Source organism: Aethina tumida, chromosome 1 (genome assembly GCF_024364675.1).
Source record: "Aethina tumida isolate Nest 87 chromosome 1, icAetTumi1.1, whole genome shotgun sequence".
NCBI lineage: Eukaryota > Metazoa > Arthropoda > Insecta > Coleoptera > Nitidulidae > Aethina > Aethina tumida.
In genome coordinates, this window is record NC_065435.1 from 29,872,913 (window position 1) to 29,897,835 (window position 24,923).

Genomic DNA, 24,923 nt, shown 5'->3' on the forward strand with positions numbered 1-24,923 from the left:
GATAAGGGTTCGAAAAGAACACATGTGTTAAAAAAAATCAACGAACGTTTAGATTAAGATAAGTAATTTTTAAAATAAATTTTGTATTTTACGACTATTTTACGATTACCAAATGTAAGATTAATTTTAAGAAAACCCATAAAAATATGAAAAAATTCGTGAGAATCTAAACAAAGTGGTGGTCTAAAAATTCTCCCACGAAGTCATTTATTAACGGTTTTCTAGCTCTGTTACATTACTCCCCCTTTTAGAGAAAAGCAATTCTTTAAGTGACAACGTTAATGAATTGGTTTTATCAAAACAATAATCAAACTCGACATCTAAACCTAAACATCATTACATACATCTCAATACAATTCAAAACATTATAATTTCAATTACATGACCTAAGAACACATAACATTGACCAACAAAATATCATTCAAAATCTAGACAGCTAGGATTTATTTCGTTAGTTGATGGTCCTTGGTGAATCGTTCCTCTTAAGGTCCTGGTAGCTGATTCTGGTTGTTGCTCCTCATTATTGCTGATGTTTGTGCAATAATAATTATACAAAGAAATCCTTTCCTCTTCCAATGCTCTGGTTATCATTTTTCTGTAGACTCGTTCAGTCGTTGACCCGGTACTTGGCCCCTGGTGATTGGTTCCTGGACATCCGCTTCTTCGTCCTTCGTTTCTCATCCTTAATCATAGGCTCCTTGGTCCTTGATCGTTCGTCCTCAACGATACTCTTGGATAAGTAGTTGGTAACCACTTATACTGCAGGCTTCAAATTACAAAATGTGGTGTAGCAGCAACCACAAGTCGTAAACAACTTCTTGGAAATAAAGAAATCTAAATATTCCTTTTCTTCTGTCTGCCTGGGACCCTCATGAAATAACTGTCCAGAGAAATTTCTTCTTTTTCCTCTCGTGGTATCAAGATTTGTAAACTTCGTTTATCGTATTCATCGTGTTGTTGTGTCTAATTGGAAGTCCTCTTGAAAAATCCTTGAGATCCTGGATCATTGATGTTGATAGATCCGTCATCTCGACACTGATGATTTTTTCAACATTTAAGAAAAACTTGGCAAAATAACTAAAACAGATAATAGTTAATATTGTTCTACGAACACATATTTTAAAATCCTTGGAGTTTATTATCGAATTTTTACAAATTCTTCTTTCAATTCATTTCTTCTTTCAATTGCACATGTACATTTTTTACATTGTTGTGATCTTGTAAGCGTTTCCGTATTCCACATTTCAATCCACTTTGATTGAAAAATACCCATGACTCACTTCCTCTTTGAAGTAGTCCGGAATACATATTTACTATACCTCGTCTCATTTCGACTCTAACTTCAGCAATTTCTCCAAAACATCATATCTTTCCACATATTTCCACATATTTCGTAAATCCGGTGCTCTGCGTAGGCTGCTATTCGACTTCCTTTAAGTCCTTTTCATTATACCTCAACCCAACTTACTAATGGGTACCTGTAAACTCTACAACTTTTCCTGCTACTTTGTCTACTTTCATTTCATCAATTCATGAGTAACCACTTTTACTCTCACACTTGCACCACATGTGTACATCTACACATACAACTACACCTACGCTAAAAAACTCAGTTGTGCCACGTGATGGATCACCGTAGTACGACGACTACACAAATACAAAGAGTTGCATATCAACCTCTCACCAAAACATCAATTCCGTATTGTGACTGCCAGGACACGTCACCCACTGCAAAACAAAGAAGTCACATTTTCTGCTCATTCAGACTATGTCTTCACGGATAATCCAACAACTGCAGGTACATCTGGAAACCCCTGGATCCACCAAGATGGGGTCACTCCGCGCGCGCGAAGCATTTACTTTTCTACAAAATTTCTAGTCTTCCACTCAAGACCTAGACCACTTAATACCTCTCCTTACCTTTAAAAGGAGGAACCAACTAACAAACGAACAAGTTACCCGAAAGTGTCAAGTTTTTATTGAAATATGTGATATATGACTGAGGTATTGTAAAATCTTGAAGAAATCTAACAACAGAGAATCTATTATTTCTATTTGTTTTCACTGAACTCGAAAACACAATAGAGCTAATAAGAGGAAGTCTTACTAGAAAAAATTGAGTGGTAATAAATCATAGTATTAAGGAATTTGCGCATAATTACGTTAATACTAAACATTAAAACCTTGAAATTTGCAAAAATAAACTACATCTTCAGATAATCTCACCACATTCGGGTGCTTGGAGCTAAAACCAAACGTACAGGAATCAAGATTGATCAGATCTTTACCAACATGAGAATATAGAAGAAAATTACTAATGCAAAACCTGTTGTTGTTAGATTCTTTTGGGCTATTGTAAATCCATTTTATTTAACTGAGCGACACTTCAGAAGACCATCTAATGTGAAAAGATTTTGACTTGTCTTATCACCGCCAAGCAATGAGGGCACGCCATTACCTGAACAGATCGTCTTCCGGTAATCCACAATGAACTGTGATTCATCGGCGTAACCGGAACGTAAACCTGCAGATTGTTTTATGTACTTTGTAAACCAAATACAACCTATAGCCCTTCGTTTCGACTCATCATTTTTCTTTCAACAACTCAAAATTCTTAAAGACACTTATTTTCACTTTTTTTACTAAAAATTTCATTTTCCTTTATGTTTAAGTTTACTTTCTCGTCTATTTTTCTTTAAGAAATAACAATTTTTCGATGTATGAGTTGTACTGTTGCACATTTTACAATTACTAAAACGACAATTAAGTCTATAATGACCTTTTTGACCACACGTATAACAAAATTGATTCTTTAACTTGCTTTTAATTTTTCGATCATTACTCGCCTTTACTTTTAAAATATGAACTTTACCATTATCTCGAACTCTATCATCTCTTTCACAATTTTCTGTCATTAGACTAGTTTTTTCAAATAAATTTTTATCAAATTCTTTTTTCTCTGGGGTCAGCTTTAATCTAAGAAAAATGTCTTCTTTTTCTGACGCTATACGGAAAGCTTCGTCTAAATTCAAAAATATGCCCTCCGCCCGAACCAAATTTGATAGCCTAGTATCTAAACCATCAACAAATTGCTGAGCGACCAACATATTCACAAATCTCGACAACTCGAATGGATCTGATTCTGTGACCATCTTTTCTGCAATTATTTTAAGTCTACACATAAAAGATCCTAATGATTCATTTGTTTTTCTTTTACATTTTGTTAGTTCATTTTTAGCCTCATAAAAATTAACTTTTTTATCAAAAACACTAGCTAACCAATTTTTCATATCTTTAAAAGTCTGAGGTCTACGAGAAGTTTCAATAGTAAAATAAAACTCTCTAGCTAAACCTTTCAATTTGAATTCAATAGCTGAGACCATTTGTTTTTCCGACCAATTATTGTCTTTACCAATTAATTCAACACTCTTGACGAAAACCCTGTAATCACTCTCACCATCAAAATCATCTATGAATGTAAGATTACTGTTCATAGCTAACCTTGACAAGGAATAACACAGTGCTTCCATCAAAGTATTACTGTTGGTATTACGTTTTGATGCTAACTGTTCTCTAGATGTTAAACTCAAACAAGTTTCATCAAAATTATTAACTGAATATTTATTAAAACTTGACTCGTCACGACTCATTTCCACAAACAATTATAAGATATTTTTTATATTACTTAATAGACTTGTATTTAGTTCACAGCGTTTTTGACCTTTTGCCCAAAAACAGTACAAATGGAAAATCAGTACTCTTTGCTCCCGGAATTGATAACTGAGTATACTACTAGAAATTGCTACGAAACCTTACAAATCAATGTACATGCAAATACTTTCTTCCTTTTACATACAAAAAAAAACTACGGAAGACAAACTACTAATCAATAAAAATTAAACTATTTCTCTGAAAGAAAAATCTCAATTAATAAATCTGAAATAAATTCAGCGTTAATAATTCCAAATGGTTATGCGAACTTATAATCTTCCACTTGTATTATTGTCATAAGGAAATTTTGTTAAATTCTTACTTAATTAAATATTTTTTTTTTTTTTTTATGAAATACAATCATTATTATTCTTGAAATGTAAAATTACCTCTTTTTCTTTAACCAACCCCTCATAAATCTCAGTGACACTCACTCAAAAGCTTTACTACCTGCTTTTATTTATAGCTTACAGTCAACCACATTTGTCAAATTATAAGTTCCGTAAGACCATCACACTAAATTATTAGAAATATTGTTTCAATATTAAAGAAATAGGATTTTTACTTATATATAAACAATTATCAACAAAATTTGTACCATTTAAATGAACAATACTATCCAACCAAATATTAAAACAACTTCTAACAATTTATAACGACAAATGACGTGATTTTGTCAATGCCGGAGATTTCACCGATTTCCTGTGTCTTTTCTGTGTTGTTAAAATTTTATTTACTTATTCAATATTTTCCAATTACTATAAATTGAAACTAATCATTTTATTCTCAAATTTGACCTAAACTTCGATTTATTTTACAAAACCAATTTCACAAATATTAGCAATTAAAACAACAACAGACAGGTAAATGATACTAAAAATCAGAATAAAAATATGTATAGTCAACCACAGATCTTGTTTACTCTTGAACTTCTTAACAAATAAATTTTAATTTTCTTCTATCTTCAAATCTTTAAATTAAAACACTCGACTCCAAAATTATGTGAACATTTTACACAAACTTTATACCATCAAATTTTATGTAACTATAATTAACATCAAATTATGTATTAAATTTACAATTGTACAAGCATAACATCAAACTATGTCTCAATTTTTATTTTTAGGGGAAACATCTGACACCAAATTATGTGTCAATTTTTATTTTTTACTTTTTTTTTTACCATTAGGAGGCACACCTGACACCAATTTATGTGTCAATTTTTAGGAGACACACCTGACACCAATTTATGTGTCAATTTTTAGGAGACACACCTGACACCAATTTATGTGTCAATTTTTAGGAGACACACCTGACACCAATTTATGTGTCAATTTTTAGGAGACACACCTGACACCAATTTATGTAACGGGTTACCGATGATAATTCAGTTGGTATAACCAAAGTCTTTTTGAAAGACTCGTTACAACAGGTTAAAGGGAGCGATTTAATTTTACACAAAATATTTATGAGGTTAGACTATACAATTCTTACTCCATAATTAATTTCAATATCACTAACCTTTGTTTTTGTTGAACAGATCTTCTTCAACTAAGGTGATGTATTACACTCAATACTCACACCTTTCACCAAACCGAAATATTAGATAATTTCTACTCACTGTTTTATTGTTCTTTAATTTCTAGTTCGGAATTAATTAAAACTCAATTTTAATTAACCTAACTATATTAACAAAATAAATATAAGAAAAACAAAAACAAATAAATATAAATAGAAAAAAATTGAATAATTTAAATTTACTTAAATTCTTGGCAAAAAGGTTGAACTTTGACAAACAGTAAGTAAAAACAACTAAAAGAACTTCGATCTCGACACTTGAAAAATTCGGGTAAAAATCTACCAAAATAAATGAATCCCAGAGTTTTATAAACTCGGATTCTAGGAAGGGGTGAAGTAGGTGGTGACTTAAGACCCTTAAGAATCTGAATGTCTCCAACAACGATCCTACTTCAACCAATCAGATGAACTAAACAAATGTTCCTTTTCTCAACATTGTTGCCAAATTAATTTAAGAGTTTTTCTATATGAAACCCTAATCTAAATAATAATAATGTACTTGGTCTAAAAAACCTTAATGCAATTCAAAATACAATACAATTCATTGTTTCAATAATATTACAATTCTGATGTTATTTGCATAAGGAAAAACCATTGTACTTACAAACATTTTCAATCTTTTTTAAAAATCAATTCATTAACTTAAATAAGACAAAATAAAAGAACAAAGTTACAATTTTCTAAAATTTTCTGTTGGGGTAAATTATTACATTTTCCTTTAATTAATTTAATTTAATTACTGAATAAGTTCTACATAGAAATATCACTATTTAAACTTCGAACCCACTGTGCGACCACACCCTGACACTAGATAAGGGTTCGAAAAGAACACATGTGTTAAAAAAAATCAACGAACGTTTAGATTAAGATAAGTAATTTTTAAAATAAATTTTGTATTTTACGACTATTTTACGATTACCAAATGTAAGATTAATTTTAAGAAAACCCATAAAAATATGAAAAAATTCGTGAGAATCTAAACAAAGTGGTGGTCTAAAAATTCTCCCACGAAGTCATTTATTAACGGTTTTCTAGCTCTGTTACAGCATTATCATTCCACGTCGCCTTGTAAGCAGGCATATTCTAACTATTAACTTTTGTATTTTGACCTTAATGGAAACAAATACTTCCAGTGCTTCCGTGTCCTTTCGGTGAGCACAGGGGTGCGTCGTCTGGATTTCGAGAACACCTCCATAGGCGTATCCCACTTTGTGGAAGACTTCTGCGTTTTGGAGGTGTGGGGTGGCTGGTTGGGAGGAAGGATTGGTGTTAGGGTTAGAAGTAGGAGTACTTCCAGGATTTACCGATGGTATCTGAAGCTTAGCAGACAGCTTAATGCATTACTTACTTTCATTCGTTGTAATTCACCCTCTGGTTTTCAGGTACCTCTTGGCATATCTTTTTCGCGGACTCCACACATGGTTTATTGGTTTAGTAACCGAGGCTACCAGCCAAACTCTTCTCTTTTGTCTGAATATGGCAACTCTTATAACTAAATTCAAACAGAAGGACGAACGTTATATCTAACTCCATTTGGGGGTCTGATGTCGGTGTGGCGCTTTGCCGAATTTTGCTGTTGTTACTTACTTTAGATAGTTAACTCTTTCGGAACTTCGAACGGAGTCGTGCTCAGGGTTTACCGCGCGGTTGACCTTTCTTTCTGCCAATAGAACCTGGATTTGAACCGCCTTTTCCTTTTCTTCATTCACGGTTTTTGTCTCTTAGTATGAACTTCTTGTGGAACGGAACTGGCGATGTGCCGCCCGGTTCCAATAGGATTCGGAACCACTCGACCTTTTGCAGGCACACTTGCTGTTTTCGCATTTCATTATCGCTAATTCGGTTATTAAACTGTTTATAGTACGAAAACAAAAATTTAATTCAGTTGTTTCTTGGATTGGTAACCAAGGTTACCAGACAAGTAAACAAATTTTTTCATTTGTCTGAATTTGGTAACTAACTAAATTCAGACAAAAGAGGGACACTAAATAAAAACAAAAATATCACCACAAACACTTTTGAACACTGAGGTGTGAGTCGATGTTACAAGAAAACTAATCGTTTATTATATTATTACAAAGTGTGCACTCGGCTAGAAACGTCAAAGACTAAAAACTAAGAACTAAAAACCCTTCGTAGCATGACGCTTGCGTTAGGGCATCTATACAGAGGGGTTCCAAGTATCAATGTGCAATTTCATTCCTTAACAAACACTTTTCCTTAGTTGTTAATCAAATTTGGATAAATGACGATTGTTACCGCTGCCATTGGTAACGACAGAAAGGTCTCTTATTGTTAGCGACTTTTGTCAATTGTTCAAAGTGCACCAGGAAATATTGTTGATAGTAACAATTTTTGTTTGAGTTGTTCGTTCTTCCTCTGCCTGCATTTAGTTATAATAGTTACCATAATCGAAAGAGAAGAGTTGTTAACGCTAATCCCAAATCTTTATCCCAACCAGCCACCCCCACTCCTGCAAAGTCTTCCAGCTCCAAAACGCAGGAACTCGGTCACCCCCAAGAAGGTGATGTCGAAATTGTCTAACTACGATGCGCCAGTTATGGTTCAGTATTCAAATTTATGTATATTGAATTGTATTAAAGTATTTTAGACCAAGTACACTAAGAATTAGAAAAGACTTCTCATAGAGAAGAAAATTTTAAATTGGTTTGGGAAAAAACAGCGCTAATGATTAGCCGTCTCAGATCTCAGTTTCGGTTAATATTTTTTGACAGCTCATTGACAATCTTGGCAACTGATCTTTGTGTAATTTCGTTTCGTTTGGTGTCCAATAATATAATGCTCTAAAGGCGAATTACTGAGAGAGGTTATTTCAATTTGTCAAAATATGCAGAAAGTAGGAAGGTCCTAATTATGTGATGTGAATTTATAAGTTTAACAAAATTGAAAAAAAGCTGCTAAAAAAGATGTTTAAGTTTTATTATTATCTTATCAAAGAAAATATATAAAATTTTGATATTTGTTAGGAATAGCAATGTCTAATTAACAATTCACACACTTTTGTCGATGCATATTCTTCAGACAACAAAGGTTTGTTTTACTTTTGATTAATAAACATATCGCCTTCATTGCTGTTGAAACCTGAATATGTACAAAATATCATTTGATTTCAAAACTGATCTTGAACAATTATTTGGTAACTTCTTACAATTTCGTCATTGAAAAGACAAAATCAACAATAGAAATAAGTATTTACACTTCGTTAGCTGTTTGTTTCACTTTTTTGCCTTCAATGCAGACACAAATCTAATATTTTTGTTTATATTCAAAACGTAATTATAATTTTGTCCAGATTGATGTTTTCAATGAACTCAGAAGTCTTTATTTATCTAGTAATAGAGGTCCTTATGATATTCTTTCTACAGTATTGAATGAATTGTGGATTTTCATTAACAAAGCCTCTAACAATGAAACTTAATATGTTTTTAAAATCTACTTTATTTCCTAACGTACGTAAAAAATCAAATGATTTACAAATGTTATACCTATCTTAAAGGATGGAGATAGTTTACTTGTTGTTTTCCAAGATTGTCCAAAAAAATCATTTCCAAAATAATTATGCCATAGTTCCAAAATATTATAAATGAGAGTCTACATGAATTTTGCAAATATAAATCTTCTGCGACCAACCTTCTTATTTATAAACTCTCGACAGTTGGTGCTCTTGAAAATCATTTACAGGTTGATGCTGTTTATACAGACATTTAAAAGGCATTTGATAGAATCTGCCATGATTTATTGTTTGCTAAACTAAATGGGCTGGATTTGACAAGTAATTTTTCCACTGTAAATAATCATAACGATTGTAATGTAAAGTGATTAGTTTTTATAAAAAAATTAATCAACACCATATTCGCAAGTTATACTTTAGATAAAAGATATTAATGTAATGTGTTTGAAATTTAAAAAGGAGTAATAGATTGGGCGGTAGTTTTTCTAGAAAAGTTGGTTCGGCTCAAGCTAAACTGAATTTGGGTAAATGTAAAAGAAAAGCTGGAGAATATCTTGATGCGTTTGCCCACACATTAAAGTAGCTTTTTACACAAATACTGCTGTAGGATAACAGGTTTTGCGATGTTTTGTCGTATAAAATAACCTCTTTCCATAATCGGTATCGCGATTATAAGTACAGCAATTAAGCAGAACGAAATACTCTCACATTAGCTGTCAAAATTGCCAGAGTTGTCAAAACGTGCGGGCTCCTTAGGAACTCGTTAGGAATATTTAAACAATTACAATAATGGCAACTTGATGCCATTATTGTGGAGATGTCGATTACTAGTCCTGAAAGTCACGGAAATCAAATTAGTTGCAGATCTATCGTCGACATACAAAAACTGTCTGTGATTCTGATAGATAATTAACATGTGAAAAGAAATTGTTTTTGTTAACTTTGTTAACTTTATATTTCCATTAGAATAGATTGCTGCTAAGAGAAGTTCCAACTATTATAATTTAGTTTGAATATGTGAAACGGACGACGTGAGGGATGAAATTGAAAACAGGATAACTAGATGTATATACACATAAATAAAATTTTAATTAATTAGTAATTACAAAACTAAACGAACATTTGGGAGTGGGTATTGGACTGAGTGACATTTTACGAACTTTCAAGTTTCAATAGCAATGAAGGAATTTTGTGTATCAAATAAAAGAAAATAATATTTATGTTGCTAAGATTACGATTCCTTGTGACATATGCCAGACGTTAAAATATAAACAAAACATCCAATGTCCAATTGAACCTTATTCGAAATATGTAATTTAGAAAAAAGTTGTCTTCTTTCAAGTAAATTTGATTTGTTTCTTCCATTTCTTCTTTTATTGATGATCCTTGGTCCTGGATTTGCATTTGAGGACTTTTATGACCTTACTTATTACAAGTGTATCACCCTTACTTACTTTGTTTCTTGTGGTTGGTATTGTTGACTGAGAATACTGTTGAGTCACTTTCAGGTTGTTTAACATCTTGTGACAGTTTTGATTTCACAGAAATTGAAGTTATCTTCATGCCGGAGCTTTCAATTACAATAATCATTGGTTGATAGGAGGACTCTGGTAGACCGGAGAGTAGCAATGTAACTAGCCATTCATCGTCAACTGCGAAACCAATGTTTCTCAGATTGTGAGCAGTACACACAATTTTGCTCACATATTTCTCTACGTTTTGACATAGAGTAAGTGAAGTATTATAGAAATCACGCAGCAGCCCATCACAGCGTGTCAACCAAGAGTCATCAAATACTTATGAAAACGTATCCCATACTTCTTTTGCAGTACTACTCTCTTGTATGTGCACGTAATTTATTTAGTCAAGTAGTAAATTTATCTTAGTTTTTGCCTTTGTGTCTCGTTTTGTGTCCACAATGACACATGTGGTGGGGTCTATGCAGTTTCACAACTCCTCTTGCTGTAGGTATGATTTTAGAGCAAATTGCCACGTTACGTAATTATCTCGGCCGGTTAACTTTTCAATTAATGCCAATTGATTGTTTGCTGACAATTTAAGAACCCTTATTCCAGATGTTACGAGAAAACACTTTTCAATTGTCGTATTGACGTTTTAGGTTATCTTCATTACTTTTCTCAGTAAGTAAACCATTCTCGGCTTCCCTGGGCTTTTCTGGCTTCATAACCTGTTAATTTTTCTTAAAAGAATTTTTTATTTCAGGAGAAAAACTTATATTTAAGAATTTAGTGTTAAAATTACAACTTAACTGTCTACAGACGCACAATTCAAATTACAATTTTATCAGTTTATGTGTAGTTTCTACAGGTCATCGCATCAGTTACAATTGGATTCCCAAGAGGAGATGAAACATTATTTGTTTCAAGTTGTGTTAGCTACATTGCGTTGTAAATTAGATTTTTTTGAGAAGAATGCTTCAGGTAAACTACTTTGGGTTAAAAAGACAGCATTAAATTAACTGAGGAATGCATATTATCGGAATTTGTAAGCTGGGTCATCTCCTTGATTAGTATTTATATGATCCCATTTTTCGCACTGAAATATCCTCTTTCTGTAATTCGTCAAAGAGCATTATAGGATCGGACACCAAACAAAACAAAATTACACATAGATCAGTTGTCAAGATTGTCAGTGAGTTGTCAAAAAATACGAGCCGAAACTGAGACTGAGACGGCTAGCCATAAGCGCTACCAAATAATTTCATTCAATTAGAAACGTTAAATAATTACTTTAATAACAAGGTTATATAAATGTTTGTGATTTAAAGTACTGTAACCTGTATTCCATTTCTATCTACACAGTTCTGCCATACTAATTTAAGAGTTTATTTTCTATGAGAAGGCTCTTCTAATTCTTAGGGTACTTGGTCTAAAATACTTAAATACAATTCAATATAAATAAATTTCAACACTGAACCATAAATGGTTCACAATTTCGACATCACCTCCTTGGGAGTGACCGAGTTCCAAGAAGTCTTCTGAGTTTTGGAGCTGGGAGACTTTCCAGGGGATGCAAGGGTGGCTAGTTGGGATAAAGATTTTGGATTAGCGTTAGGAGTAGGGGTACTATCAGAGTTTACCGATAGTATCCCTAGTTTAGACGACAAAGCTGTGTAAGCACTCTTTCACTCTCTGTATCTCACATTCTAGTTCCAAAATTTTATTCCTAAGGAAATCGGGTACCTCTGGAAACGTCAGCAGACTTTTGGGTTTTATTGAGTTTTTCACTTAGCTTTTCTTTTTTCCGGACCCTACACATGGTTTATTGGTTTAGTAACCGAGGCTACAAGCCAAATTAACAGCTCTTCTCTTTCGATTATGGTAACTATTATAACTAAATTCAGACAAAAGAAGGACGAACAACTCAAAAAAAATTGTAATTTTCAACAATATTCCCTGGTTGCTACCCACAATTTGAACAATTGACAAAAGTCGCTAACAATAAGAGACTTTTCTGTCGTTATCAATGGCAGAGGTAACGATCGTCATTTAACCAAGTTTCGGTAGCAACTACGGAAAAGTGTTGGTAGTGATATTTTCGTTTTTATTTAGTGACCCTATTAAAGTTCCTATTAAAAGACAAGAATCGTGAAATAAGAAAAGGAAAAGGAGGCTCAAATCCAGGTTCTATTGGCAGAAAGGAAGGCGGTACCACATCCAACGACACAACTAGTTATTGTAAAGCCCCAGTTTTGATCGGTTACATTAGAGTACATTAGAGTACCAATTAATTCTCTGTATCGTGCGGGGTCTTTGAATGGTTTTAAATCTCTGTTAAATTTTGAGTGGCAGTCATACGGTGTTTTAATTGGATTGCAATCTACCATTCTGAATTTCTCTAAAATATATTTTTTTTTGTTTTAGTGTTACTCCTTTCTTACTTTGATTAATTTCTATTCTAAAGAAAGACCTTGCAATCTATGATCTTCAATTTCTCAGCTAATTCTCTCTTAATTTCATTACCAGTTTATTTTCGACAGTTCTTTTGTACTCCTTAAATTTTTCAAAAACTTCTCTCTTTGACTTAAGGAAAAAACCTGGCACCACCTATTATATTCGTCTATTAATGTAAGAAGATATCTTGATCCACCGCTGAATTTGACTCGCATTGGTCCGCAGATATCTGAATGGACAATATTCAGTAACTGCTTACTTCTTCCTTCTCTGTCAGTAAAGGGTTTCCTTGCTTGCTCACCTCGTTGACATTGTCACACCACATGGGTAATTTATCATTATCCAATTTATTACCGTGTACCAGTCGCTTTCTGTACAAATCCTGTACGCCTTTATAATGTAGGTGCTCTAGTTGTTTATGCCACAGGACCGTTTTGTTTGAATTTCTATGCATTATTCACTTGTAGACATTTGAATTTCGTTGTATATAAACATATTACAATATTTTTCATAAAATCAAATAGCCCAAAAAGTTTTCTTTATTTGTTTACCACAAACCTCTGATCAGTTCAGACTTTTATTTCATAAGAAACACATCTTTCTGAAGTTGCTCCTACGCTTCAATTCAAAATTAATAGTTAAATATTCTCTCTTTATTAATGAGGTTCTTCCTCATTGAGAATTGTAATTAGCTGAAATACTTATGTACAGTAGTGCTAGAAATGAAACCGATCGTACCAAACTGTTATTTTTAGGGAATAGTTTTGGCTAAATTCATTATTTATATTTACAGGAATTCCCAACTAAACACAAAATAAGGCTTCATAAAATAACACATTGATTTGTTTTCAGAATAAATTATGATTTTTTTTTATTGGAGCAAAGAGGGGGAAATCTACAAGACGTAGTGCCGGACTTTACCGACTAAAAACCCCTCTCCGGGCAATGATTCGAAGATCATGACCTAAGAGTAGTTAACCATACAGGTTTAGGAAAATAGAAGGGAAAACTAAAGAGGTACGTAACAATCGCTACATAGTAAAAAAAAGATGTTCAAAAGAGACGCAGAGGTCTAGACAGCCAAGAGACAAGGTCTCTTGTATCTGTCGGATTCACAGGGTTGGATATCATGCAAGCATGCAATCTCCGGATTAGAGTGTTGAAAGATAGATCTCCGAAGATTGAGGGCATGCTATTTTCTCTGAGGCTATGAAATATGAAAAAATATGCAAGAAATCCGAAAAAAGGTCAAGAAAAAGTCACAATAAAGGAGAAAACAGCAATACCAAGAAACCGTCTTCAAAAGTTCTATCAAAAAGGCTGAGGACAGGAATGTTCCCGTTGGAGTTCCACATATCTGTCTGTGTATAAAGAAGGTACTTTCAATTTATGGAAAGTTTTCCATGGTATGGGCATACGTTTCAACTCATCTAACATCTGAGAATTAAGCATGTTTATAATAATTATAATATTAGAATTGTGCCGTAGTAGTTTTTGCTTATATTTTAATCTGTAATTTATGACGGAAAATGTGATTCATAAATAATTATATTGTGTATATCTGTATATTTTTCCACTGAATAATTGGATGGTGAAAAAATCTGCAATGTGTCGAAACCATTTTATAACACCAAACTAATATTAAAATTCGACATAAGTTAAACAAAGTAGTTTTATTTGTATAGTTATGTTATATTTAAATATTTGGGAATATTATTATCCACTGTAGGTTGAAATACAAGGATGAGATTGATTCGAAACAGTTCTACCATCAAAAATATTATAACAAATTGAAAAATCATCACGACATTCCTTTGCTCTGTCAATTTGCTGAGACAGTGGATTAAAACGAATTATAAGAAAAGAATAACTGAACCACAATTGGGTGTTATATTAATACAATGTAAGAATCAAATCAAATATGCTTGAGAGAAGACAACTTTTTTATAAATTACATACTTCTGACATATGCCATAAAGAAACGTAATTTGACATGTTATTTTATTTTTTGACAAACAATTCGTTGCTATTGATACTTGTTTGCAAAATGTCACTCAATCACACACTCACTCGCTTTATTTTTTAATTACAAATTAATTAAAATTTTATTTATGTGTATATACATCAGGCTGGTTATCTTGTTTTCAATTCTATCCCTCACCTATCACATATTAATTACCTGTCGAAAATAAATGTCGACGAGAGATCTGCAACTGATTTGATTTCAGTGACTTGCAGGGCTCGTAATCTAAACCTTCAGACGGTAAGTTGCTATTTTTGTAACTGTTTAAATATTTCACCTTTTTAAATCAACAGTAAATTCACGTAGTTGACTCTTTCAGCTTGAATAAGTGAGCGACAGATTTCAACCATGCACTGAATTTTTCTCCTTCACCTTTAATTATCACCCTCAAACAACACTAATTTACCAATCTTTCCATATTTGATAATTTTATGTCGCAAATTATTTAGATTCTTCATGTCTGGATGACAAGTTCAAATAATGTTAACACAATTTATAAACCAAATCATGAAATAGTGATTTCTATTTCACAATTTTCTGGGGAAATAAAGATTTGAAATCTATGTTGGGTTGAAATATATAATTAATAGATTTATCTGTTGCAGTTTTGTTAAAACTTTCATCTACTTTAGTGCACATATATATTTAGTGTTTCCACATTTTCTTGGGAGTGGGCATATTTTGACAAAACACTGACAACATCATCGAGAACTAAAGTTGTAGTATTTTCGTTCTGCTTATTCGGTTATCATATAATCGCGATACCGATCATGGAAAGAAGTAATTATATACAACCAAACATCGCGGAGCTTTGTATCCTATTAAGCAGTATTCTTCTAAAATATCTGTAATAAGGTATATCATAATGGAAAAGAAAGTTTATGCTCTTATAGACATTCAAGAAGTGAGACACAATTTACTTGCTTTACCTATATGCTCCATACTTGCTTTAAAAATATGTTAAAATCGTGGTAGTAACTTTCCATATGCGTTGGGATGTAGATGGAGTTCTTAAGTTACTTTATTTAAAATTGCAATCTGTAAAAAGAAATAATTTTTGAGGGTATTGCAAAAATTATCTTCAAAAATTGATTGAATAAATCATATTGTAGAAGAGAATGAAAAACACAGTGACCAAAGATTTTTTTGAAAGAAGGAAAATAACGGAGAGATTTTTAATTAGGGATGTCTCAATTTGATTATACGGCGTTGTAGTACGTTGGTTCAGTCAACCAAAGGGGCTATATACAGTGCAAAAATGCTAGTGCAAGTGCGCGCTTGCGCACAATATAAATTAATCTTAGCGAATGCATTTAGTAACTCTCTATATGCGATATTAAAAACAAAAATAAGTATTCTAAAAATAAAGTTCTTTATTCAAAATAAAAAATATCCCAAAAATTAAATAAAATAAATAAATGCATAAGTAAAAAAACTAAAAATAATTAAATAAAGTGTTCAAAGACACCGACTCGTCTACGGAGACGAACCGCATGCTAAACTCAGCAAAACCAAATGATCCCCTCTAGTCAGTCCGGCCCGCCCACATAATTGCATGTATATCTTTCTTTTTTGTTTACAAAGGGGTGTTGATGTTCCGTCTCAATATGCGAGTAGACACGTTCATCATTTTTGATACTGTATAACAGGATATTTTACACTAAATACTCTCTATACTCTGTAATATTGTATCACTTTGGTTAACTTTTGATATATATATACAAATCGGGATTCCTTTTTACAGTTTCTAATACATTTTGGTGTTTTGATAATATATCATATGCCTAACTTTACTTAAATGAATTTTAATATGATTGGTAATATTTTGATTCAGCAAAATTAAAGCCCACGGAAATTTTTCTTGTGGCTTGATTTCCGAGAATTTCATGATTAATTAACACTATTTGAAATCAGAGCTCTAAAATAGATATATTTTGTTTTAGTGTAACTGTTCCAATATGATTGATTAACTGCAATAAATTATTAAGGGAATTCAAATTTAAAAAACAATACAACACTTATTGTAAATTAGCAACTGTTATTTACAATTGTTCCTACAACTTAATTTCAAATATTAACAATTTCAACATTCAAGAGATGCTGTGAAACTTGAGAACATTAGGTCATCATTCAAAATCTCAACAACTACATACACGCCATCAATTTATTTCAGAAGTAATTCATAAGGAATAACACATAATTTCTAAAAAAAGTCAACTTTGATTAACATCAATGGATTAAATTTAAATGGAAAATGTGTAGGGTTTAACATAATGGTTAAGGCTTGAGTAATACCATATGGAATAAATAATGAAATTATTTACTAACAATTTCTTAAAACAGGAGAATAAGTTTTTGAGAACTCTGGTCCTGTACGTTTGTTTTGACAACTAACTGACAACTGATATTTCAGTTATTTCATTTTGCTTGTTGGCCGATTTTATATTGGCGATACCAAATATAGAAAGATGATATTCTAAATTGTCGAGATATTCTGAACACAGGATTCTATAATAATAATCGAGGAGCTATCCTCCTGTGATAGTTAACAGTGAAGCATTCTTCTTATACAATTTAATTTACAATGCGAAAAAACATCTTATTATTGAAAATAAAGCTTACGCTATAACAGAGTCAAGAATTGAGACACAATTTTCTTAGAAAGGCATTTATTTGGAATACCGATCAGACATGTGTTAGATGATGATATTCTTCCAGGTAAATAGAAAGGAAGAATGTATGAATATTGAATGTGTTTCTTTTGTTTGATAAACAAACTGCCTTCGTTGTTATTGAACCCAGATTATGTACATAACTATTCTTTGGTAAATTTACCTTCTAAACTTGTTCATTTAATTATTGCGAAGAGCACAAAAAACTTGAGCAACTTTTATTTATCTTCTAAAGGGTTCTTATCCCATCAAATAACATTCGCAAAGCTCAATTTATATTGTGCATCACAATCTTCAAGTTTTGATTCACCACCACGATTTGAACTTTATTTTAAAGCAAGTATGGAGCATGTAGGTAAAGTAAATTGTGTTTCACCTCTTGAATGTTTATAAAGATTTTTTAGAAAAATACTACTTAATAGGATCCCAGGTTCCTATAATCGCGATTATAAATCAGAAACTAAGGCCAAGTTGTCCAATTTGTCAGCTCTCAAGAAAACGTGGAGACACTTAAAATATATATGCACAAACGTAGATGAAAATTTCAACAAAATTAAAAATGATAGAGCTAGGTTGATTGGTATCTTATTGTTGTTTGAGGGTAATAATCCAACCAAACGTGGTAGAAAAAATTCAGTACCTAGTTGAAATTTGCCGCTCACTAATTCTTGCTTAAAGAATCAACAACGTGAATTATCTTTTGATTTAAATAGGTGAAATATTTAGACATTTACAATAATAGCAACCTACTGTCCTCGTCATCTAATTAGTGACGCGCATGAATGGATTAACGAGATTCCCACTGTCCCTACTCACTATCTAGCGAAACCACTGCCAAGGGAACTGGCTTGGAAAAATTAGCGGGGAAAGAAGACCCTGTTGAGCTTGACTCTAGTCTGGCACTGTAAGGAGACATGAGAGGTGTAGCATAAGTGGGAGATGGCAACATCGCCGGTGAAATACCACTCGAGAAACAACAACATATATTAGTTAGTTGGTTTTTCGTTTTGCTATGTTATTAAAAATGAAAACAGAAACAGAAAAACTGTAACTAACAAAACACGGGGTCTCGTCTAACCGACAAGACAAAACCCCCTGCAAAGGGCTGAGTCTCAACAGATCGCAGCGTGGAAACTGCTCTACCGAGTACAACACCCCGCCAGGTACGTAAGTCGTCTGCAGACAATTCCGAGTTCCAACATCGAAATGTTTGAACACCCATGGTAGACCGCCAAGAAGCCTCGTCGACATTTATTTTGAATCAAAGAAATACTGTCTGTGATTCAGCAGATAATTAACATGTGAATAGAAATTGTTTTTGTTAATATTGTTAACTTTATACTTAAATGCCGATATATATTTTGTTGCTAAGAGAGGTGAGGTATGAAATTGAAAGGAAGATAATTAGCCTGATGTATATATACATAAATAAAATTTTAATTAATTAGTAATTACAAAAATAAACGGACATTTGGGAGTGAGTATTGGATTGAGTGACGTTTTTGCAAACATTCATGTTTCAATAGAAACGAAGGAAGTTTGTTTGTCAAATAAAAGAAAATAACAATTATGTTGCTAAGATTACGTCACCTTATAGCATGTCACCCTGTCCAATTATAGGCAAGAGTTATGGTTAATTCAATTAATCCTAATTCGAAATATGTAGTTTAGAAACACGTTGTCGTCTTTCAAGTAAATTTGAATTGATCTTGCATTGTATTAATATTACATCAAGTTGTGGTTCAGTTATATTTTTTGGTATAATTCTATTCGTTTGAATCCACAGTGTCAACAAATTGACAGAGCAAAAAAATATCGAGATGAGATGAGTTATACTAAATGGTAGAACTGTTTCGAATGAAATTCATCCATACATTTCAACCTACACTAAATGACTATAAATGTGACTCCCAAATATTCATATATAATATAACTTTTCAAATAAAACTACTTTGTTTACCTTTAAGTTATGTGGTTAATTTAATATAAGTTTGGTTGTTAATAAATGGATTCGACCCATTGTCGATTTTTTTAACCTTCAACTATTCAGTGGAGGTACTTAAAAGTTATATGCAACATATAACACATTTAGTGATTACAGTACAGATTAAAATTTAAGGAAGAATTACTTCGGCACTAATCTAAAATTATAATTGCTATAAACAAGCTTCATTCTCAGATGATAGATGAGTTGAAACCTAGATCCACACTATGGAAACATTTCCATAAAATGAAAGTACCTGCTATATACAGAGATAGATATGTGGAACTCCAACGGGAACATTCTAGACCTCAACCTTTTTGGTAGAATTTTTGAAGACGGTTTCTTGGTAATGCTGTTATCTTCTTTATTGTGATTTTTTCTTGTACTTTTTTCGGATTTTTTGGATTTTTTTTCATATTTCATAGCCTCAGAGAAAATATTTCCCGATGTCGTCAGGTTTTGTCATGGCTCATTTCATCTTCATTTATATGAAGGTAATCAGCCTTTCCATATGTCCGTAACTCCTCGTGCCCAACGAATCGTCAAAATACCTTAAAAAAGATATATAAAATTATTAAAGATTAATCATATTATATATACCAATTTTATTTGTTTTTCATTTAAATTAAATAATTTAATTGTGTGTGTTTTAACATAAAATATGTCATTAGTTATAAAAATCTTGAATGCAGATGAAAATTATACTTACATTTAAATCCAATTCTTGGGCCACTAGAATCTTTACATCATTTGCCTTTTGCATCGTACTTCTAGCATTACTATACACAAGTATTTCTTCCGATTATCATTTCCAATGAGGCAGGGATCCTCATACCGATGGTATCTGTAGTTTAGCAGACAGCTTACTGCATTACTTACTTTCATTCGTTTTAATTCACCCTCTAGTTCCGAGATTTTAATCTTAACATCTAGTTTTCGGGTACTCTCTTGGCTTATCTTTTTCGCGGACACTACACATGGTTTATTGGTTTAGTAACCGAGGTTGCCAGCCAAATTAACAACTCTCCTCTTTTGTCTGAATATGGCAACTCTTATAACTAAATTCAAACAGAAGGACGAACGTTATGTCTAACTCCATTTGGGGGTCTGATATCGGTGTAGCTCTTTGCCGAATTTTGCTGTTGTTACTTACTTTTCAGAGAATATGCAAGAAATTGCAGTAATTTATTCAATCAATTAATTGAAATACAAAGGATGAATCAACAAAAAAGACAACTACTACTGTGCTCACCAAGGTTACCTCGATCGCCTTCATTTGTCAATTGTTATTGTTTTTTAACTTACTTTATTCTATTTTATTGTTTATATTAACACCGCCTCTCAATGGAATAGAATGAAGGCAATCCGAATCATAAAGACATTTGACAATTATTTGTGATTGCTTTTCTTCCTCTAGGTAAGTCGCAAATAGACCTAGTATTGTTCTTTGCTAACGACTGCATCTCACAATTGATTGCTTATTCCCACTCAGACCAGTCACTACGCCGTTTTGCTTCCGATATTGTGGACGGATCGTCACCAACAAATCGTTCTGCTGATAACACTAGTGATTCACCTTCGATAGATGATAGTGCCATATGCGCATCACATTCAGGTGCATAATTACCGTAACGTAGCGGTGCCTTTCTTACTCTCCCGCTCTTTCGTTGAGTTACCTCGGTGATACCCATGTTATCCAAATAAACGCCGTTACCAACACAAGCCAAATTAGTACTGTGGATTTCTCCAGTTTTATCAGTACGCGACTGTTCATCATCATTTGGTTGAACTGCTTTACCGTCACACGTACTCCCACTATCTGTAACCGCCTCTGAACCGATTATCTCTACTAACTTTGATCGATTTAATACCGATGATTCATTGAATGTTACATTTCGACTAAAAATTAGCTTCTGTTGTTCAATATCCCAAAGTCAATACGTACCAAACGTCGCACCATAACCAAGCATAATACATTTTGTTGCTTTTGCTTGTAATTTCAACCGCATTTCATGTGGAATATGATTGTAACATTCAGAACCAAATATTCGAAGGTTTGACAGCTCTGGTTTCTTTCCAAACCAAATTTCTGCTGGTGTCTTGTCTTTAAACTGCTTTCCACACGCGTTTGTTGGCAATCGATTTTTGATATAATTTGCCGACATAATTGCTTCATTCCGAAACTTATTTTCCATCCCACTGGCCAAAAGCATTGTCGTAGCCTTGTTTTGCAGCGTTTCATTTAAACGTTCAGATACTGAATTCATTTCCGGATTGTATGCAACGGTGACTAACATCTGAATACCCTTTTGTTTGCAGTATTCTTTAAATTCGTTTGACGTATATTCACCACCGCCATCATGGCTCAATTTTGGCACCTTTGAGCCATGAAGTGCCTCAGCCATTGCAACAAATTCCTTGAATTTACCAAACGTTTCACTTTTTTTCTTGATGCAATAGACCATGGATGCTCTCGAATAATCATCCATGAATGTCACAAAATAACGTGACCCATCGTATGCATTCGTTGGATACGGTCCACAAACATCACTGTGAATCAATTCCAAAACTCGCAATGAACGTGTATTTGAATTTCTTGGAAACGGTGAACGAACATGTTTTCCAAGTACACACGATTCGCACAACTGTGTATCCTTTTTTTTTACGTTACTCATACCAATAGCCATACAATTGGCTAACTTTTTCATGTCATTTCGGTTGAGATGACCAAGTCTAAAATGCCATAAATTCTGTGATATTGTATTCAATTTATTCACTCCTGTAAATCCCGCAAACACATTGTTGTCAACGAACAAAGTCACTTCATACATTCTTCCATTTACGCGTCCGACAAACTTTTCGATACCATTCAGCGATACATAGGCATAATCACCCTCAAACACAATTCGATATCCCTTTTGTGTTAGTCTTCGAATTGACATCAAGTTGCATTTCAAATCATTCACGAATAGAACGTCCTCCATTGTTTTTACCGATGTGTCACCATGGTGAAATGTTTTAACGAGAATGTCACCACGTTGCTTTGCAACAATGCTTTGATTTTTCTTGGCAACCGAAAGCTTATTTCGTCAATTGGTTCCAAATTTATCGAAGAACATCTTCTGATTTGATCTAAAACAAATTTTATTTCTCTACTTGAACTCTCTTTTTTGTTTTTATTGCGAAAACATTGAGCCTTTTTGTGTCCAGGTTTTTTACACAAATGACATATAATTGTCTTATTCCCAGCAAACATTGCTCCAGGCTCAATTGATTTACTTGAACCATTTCCACCAGTCCGCTTATTGTACTCATCCATTAACCGAGTTTTAACAAATTCTACAGTTAGCTTTGATTGATCCATCGTTTCCGATGGTGTCACTAGGTTATCATAACCTCTTGGCATAGTAATCAACAAATGTACAACCACATCAAGCTCTTCCATTTTAGCTCCCGTTGACTTTAACTCTCGAATTCTCTTATCAAATTGCAAAAGATAACTTATCATATCATCCGACTCATTGTATTTCATTGTCAGTAATTGTTTTCGTAATAAAATTTGCGACGCCACACTTTTCCTTTCGAAAATCGTGCATAATGTGTCGAACATGTCCTTTGCCCGAGCTTTTTCGCGAACATACTCAAGTTGGCTATCATGAACTGACTGTACTAATATCGAAACACATTTCTTTTCATTCAACTTAATCGTAGGATGTTTTGTCACATCTTTTTCCGCTGTAAGAATGACCTCCAACGATTCCTCGATGAATCTTCTCAACTCCTTTTCATCAAGCAAAATACCCACACGAAATTTCCATTTGCTAAAATTCGTGCTATCGAGTTGTTGAATTTTTAGAATGTTATTTACAGTAACGTTCGCCATCTTTGTCTGTTGCCTTCACCACAATTGACTTCCAACCTCAATTGTATAACTTTATCCTGCACGCAGTGGGCCCATAACCTCAGAGAATATGCAAGAAATTGCAGTAATTTATTCAATCAAATAATTGAAATACAAAGGATGAATCAACAAAAAAGACGGCTATTACTGAGCTCTTGAGCTGTTTCTCTCAAACTGACTCTCACTGTTTCGTGATCACCAAGGTTACCTCGGTCGCCTTCATTTGTCAATTGTTATTGTTTTTTAACATACTTTATTCTATTTTATTGTTTATATTAACGTTATGTCTAACTCCATTTGGGGGTCTGATGTCGGTGAGGCGCTTTGCCGAATTTTGCTGTTGTTACTTACTTTAGATAGTTAACTCTTTCGGAACTTGGAACGGAGTCGTGCTCAGGGTTTACCGGGCGGTTGACCTTTCTTTCTGCCAATAGAACCTGGATTTGAACCGCCTTTTCCTTTCCTTCTTTCACGGTTTTTGTCTCTTAGTAGGAACTTCTTGTGGAACGGAACTGGCGATGTGCCGACCGGTTCCAATAGCATTCGGAACCACTCGACCTTTTGCAGGCACACTTGCTGTTTTCCCATTTCATTATCGCTAATTCGGTTATTAAACTCTTTATAGTACGAAAACAAAAATTTAATTCAGTTGTTTCTTGGATTGGTAACCAAGGTTACCAGACAAGTAAACAAATTTTTTCATTTGTCTGAATTTGGTAACTAGCTAAATTCAGACAAAAGATGGACACTAAATAAACACAAAAATATCACTACAAACACTTTTGAAAACTGAGGTGTGAGTGTGATGAGAATAATAGTCGATGTTACAAGAACACTGATCGTTTATTATATTATTACATAGTGTGCTAGAAACGTCAAAGACTAAAAACTAAGAACTAAAAACCCTGCGTAGCAAGACGCTTGCGTTAGGGCATCTATACAGAGGGTTCCAAGTATCAATGTGCAATTTCATTCCTTAACAAACACTTTTCCGTAGTTGCTACTCAAATTTGGATAAATGACGATTGTTACCGCTGCCATTGGTAACGACAGAAAGGTCTCTTATTGTTAGCGACCTTTGTCAATTGTTCAAAGTGCAACCAGGGAATATTGTTGATAGTAACAATTTTTGTTTGAGTTGTTCGTCCTTCTTCTGTCTGAATTTAGTTATAATAGTTACCATAATCGAAAGAGAAGAGTTGTTAACGCTAATCCCAAATCTTTATCCCAACCAGCCACCCACACTCCTGCAAAGTCTTCCAGATCCAAAACTCAGGAACTCGGTCACCCCCAAGGAGGTGATGTCGAAATTGTCTAACTACGATTCACCCCACCAGTTATGATTCATTGTTCAAATTTATGTATATCGAATTGTATTAAAGTATTTTAAACCAAGTACACTAAGAATTAGAAGAGACTTCTCATAGAGAAGAAACTTTTAAATTAGTTTGGGAAAAACCAGCGCTAATGATTAGCCGTCTCAGATCTCAATTTCGGTTAATATTTTTTGACAGCTCATTGACAATCTTGGCAACTGATCTTTGTGTAATTTCGTTTTGTTTGGTGTTCAATCCTATAATGCTCTTTGACGAATTACTGAGAGAGGTTATTTCAATTTGCCAAAATATGCGGAAAGTGGGAAGGTCCTAATTATGTGATGTGAATTTA

General features: G+C 33.2%; 1 protein-coding gene across 1 annotated transcript; it reads right to left on the reverse strand.

Annotated features, from left to right (window-relative positions):
* Positions 1 to 351: 351 nt before the first annotated feature.
* Positions 352 to 4,062, reverse strand: LOC126264184 (uncharacterized). The gene is made up of 2 exons (XM_049961039.1): positions 1,320 to 4,062; positions 352 to 1,077 (listed from the first exon to the last, which is right to left on the reverse strand). Exon 1 carries the CDS (start codon positions 3,648 to 3,650, stop codon positions 2,652 to 2,654), a length of 999 nt encoding a protein of 332 aa, XP_049816996.1. The 5' UTR covers positions 3,651 to 4,062; the 3' UTR covers positions 352 to 1,077; positions 1,320 to 2,651.
* Positions 4,063 to 24,923: the final 20,861 nt, after the last annotated feature.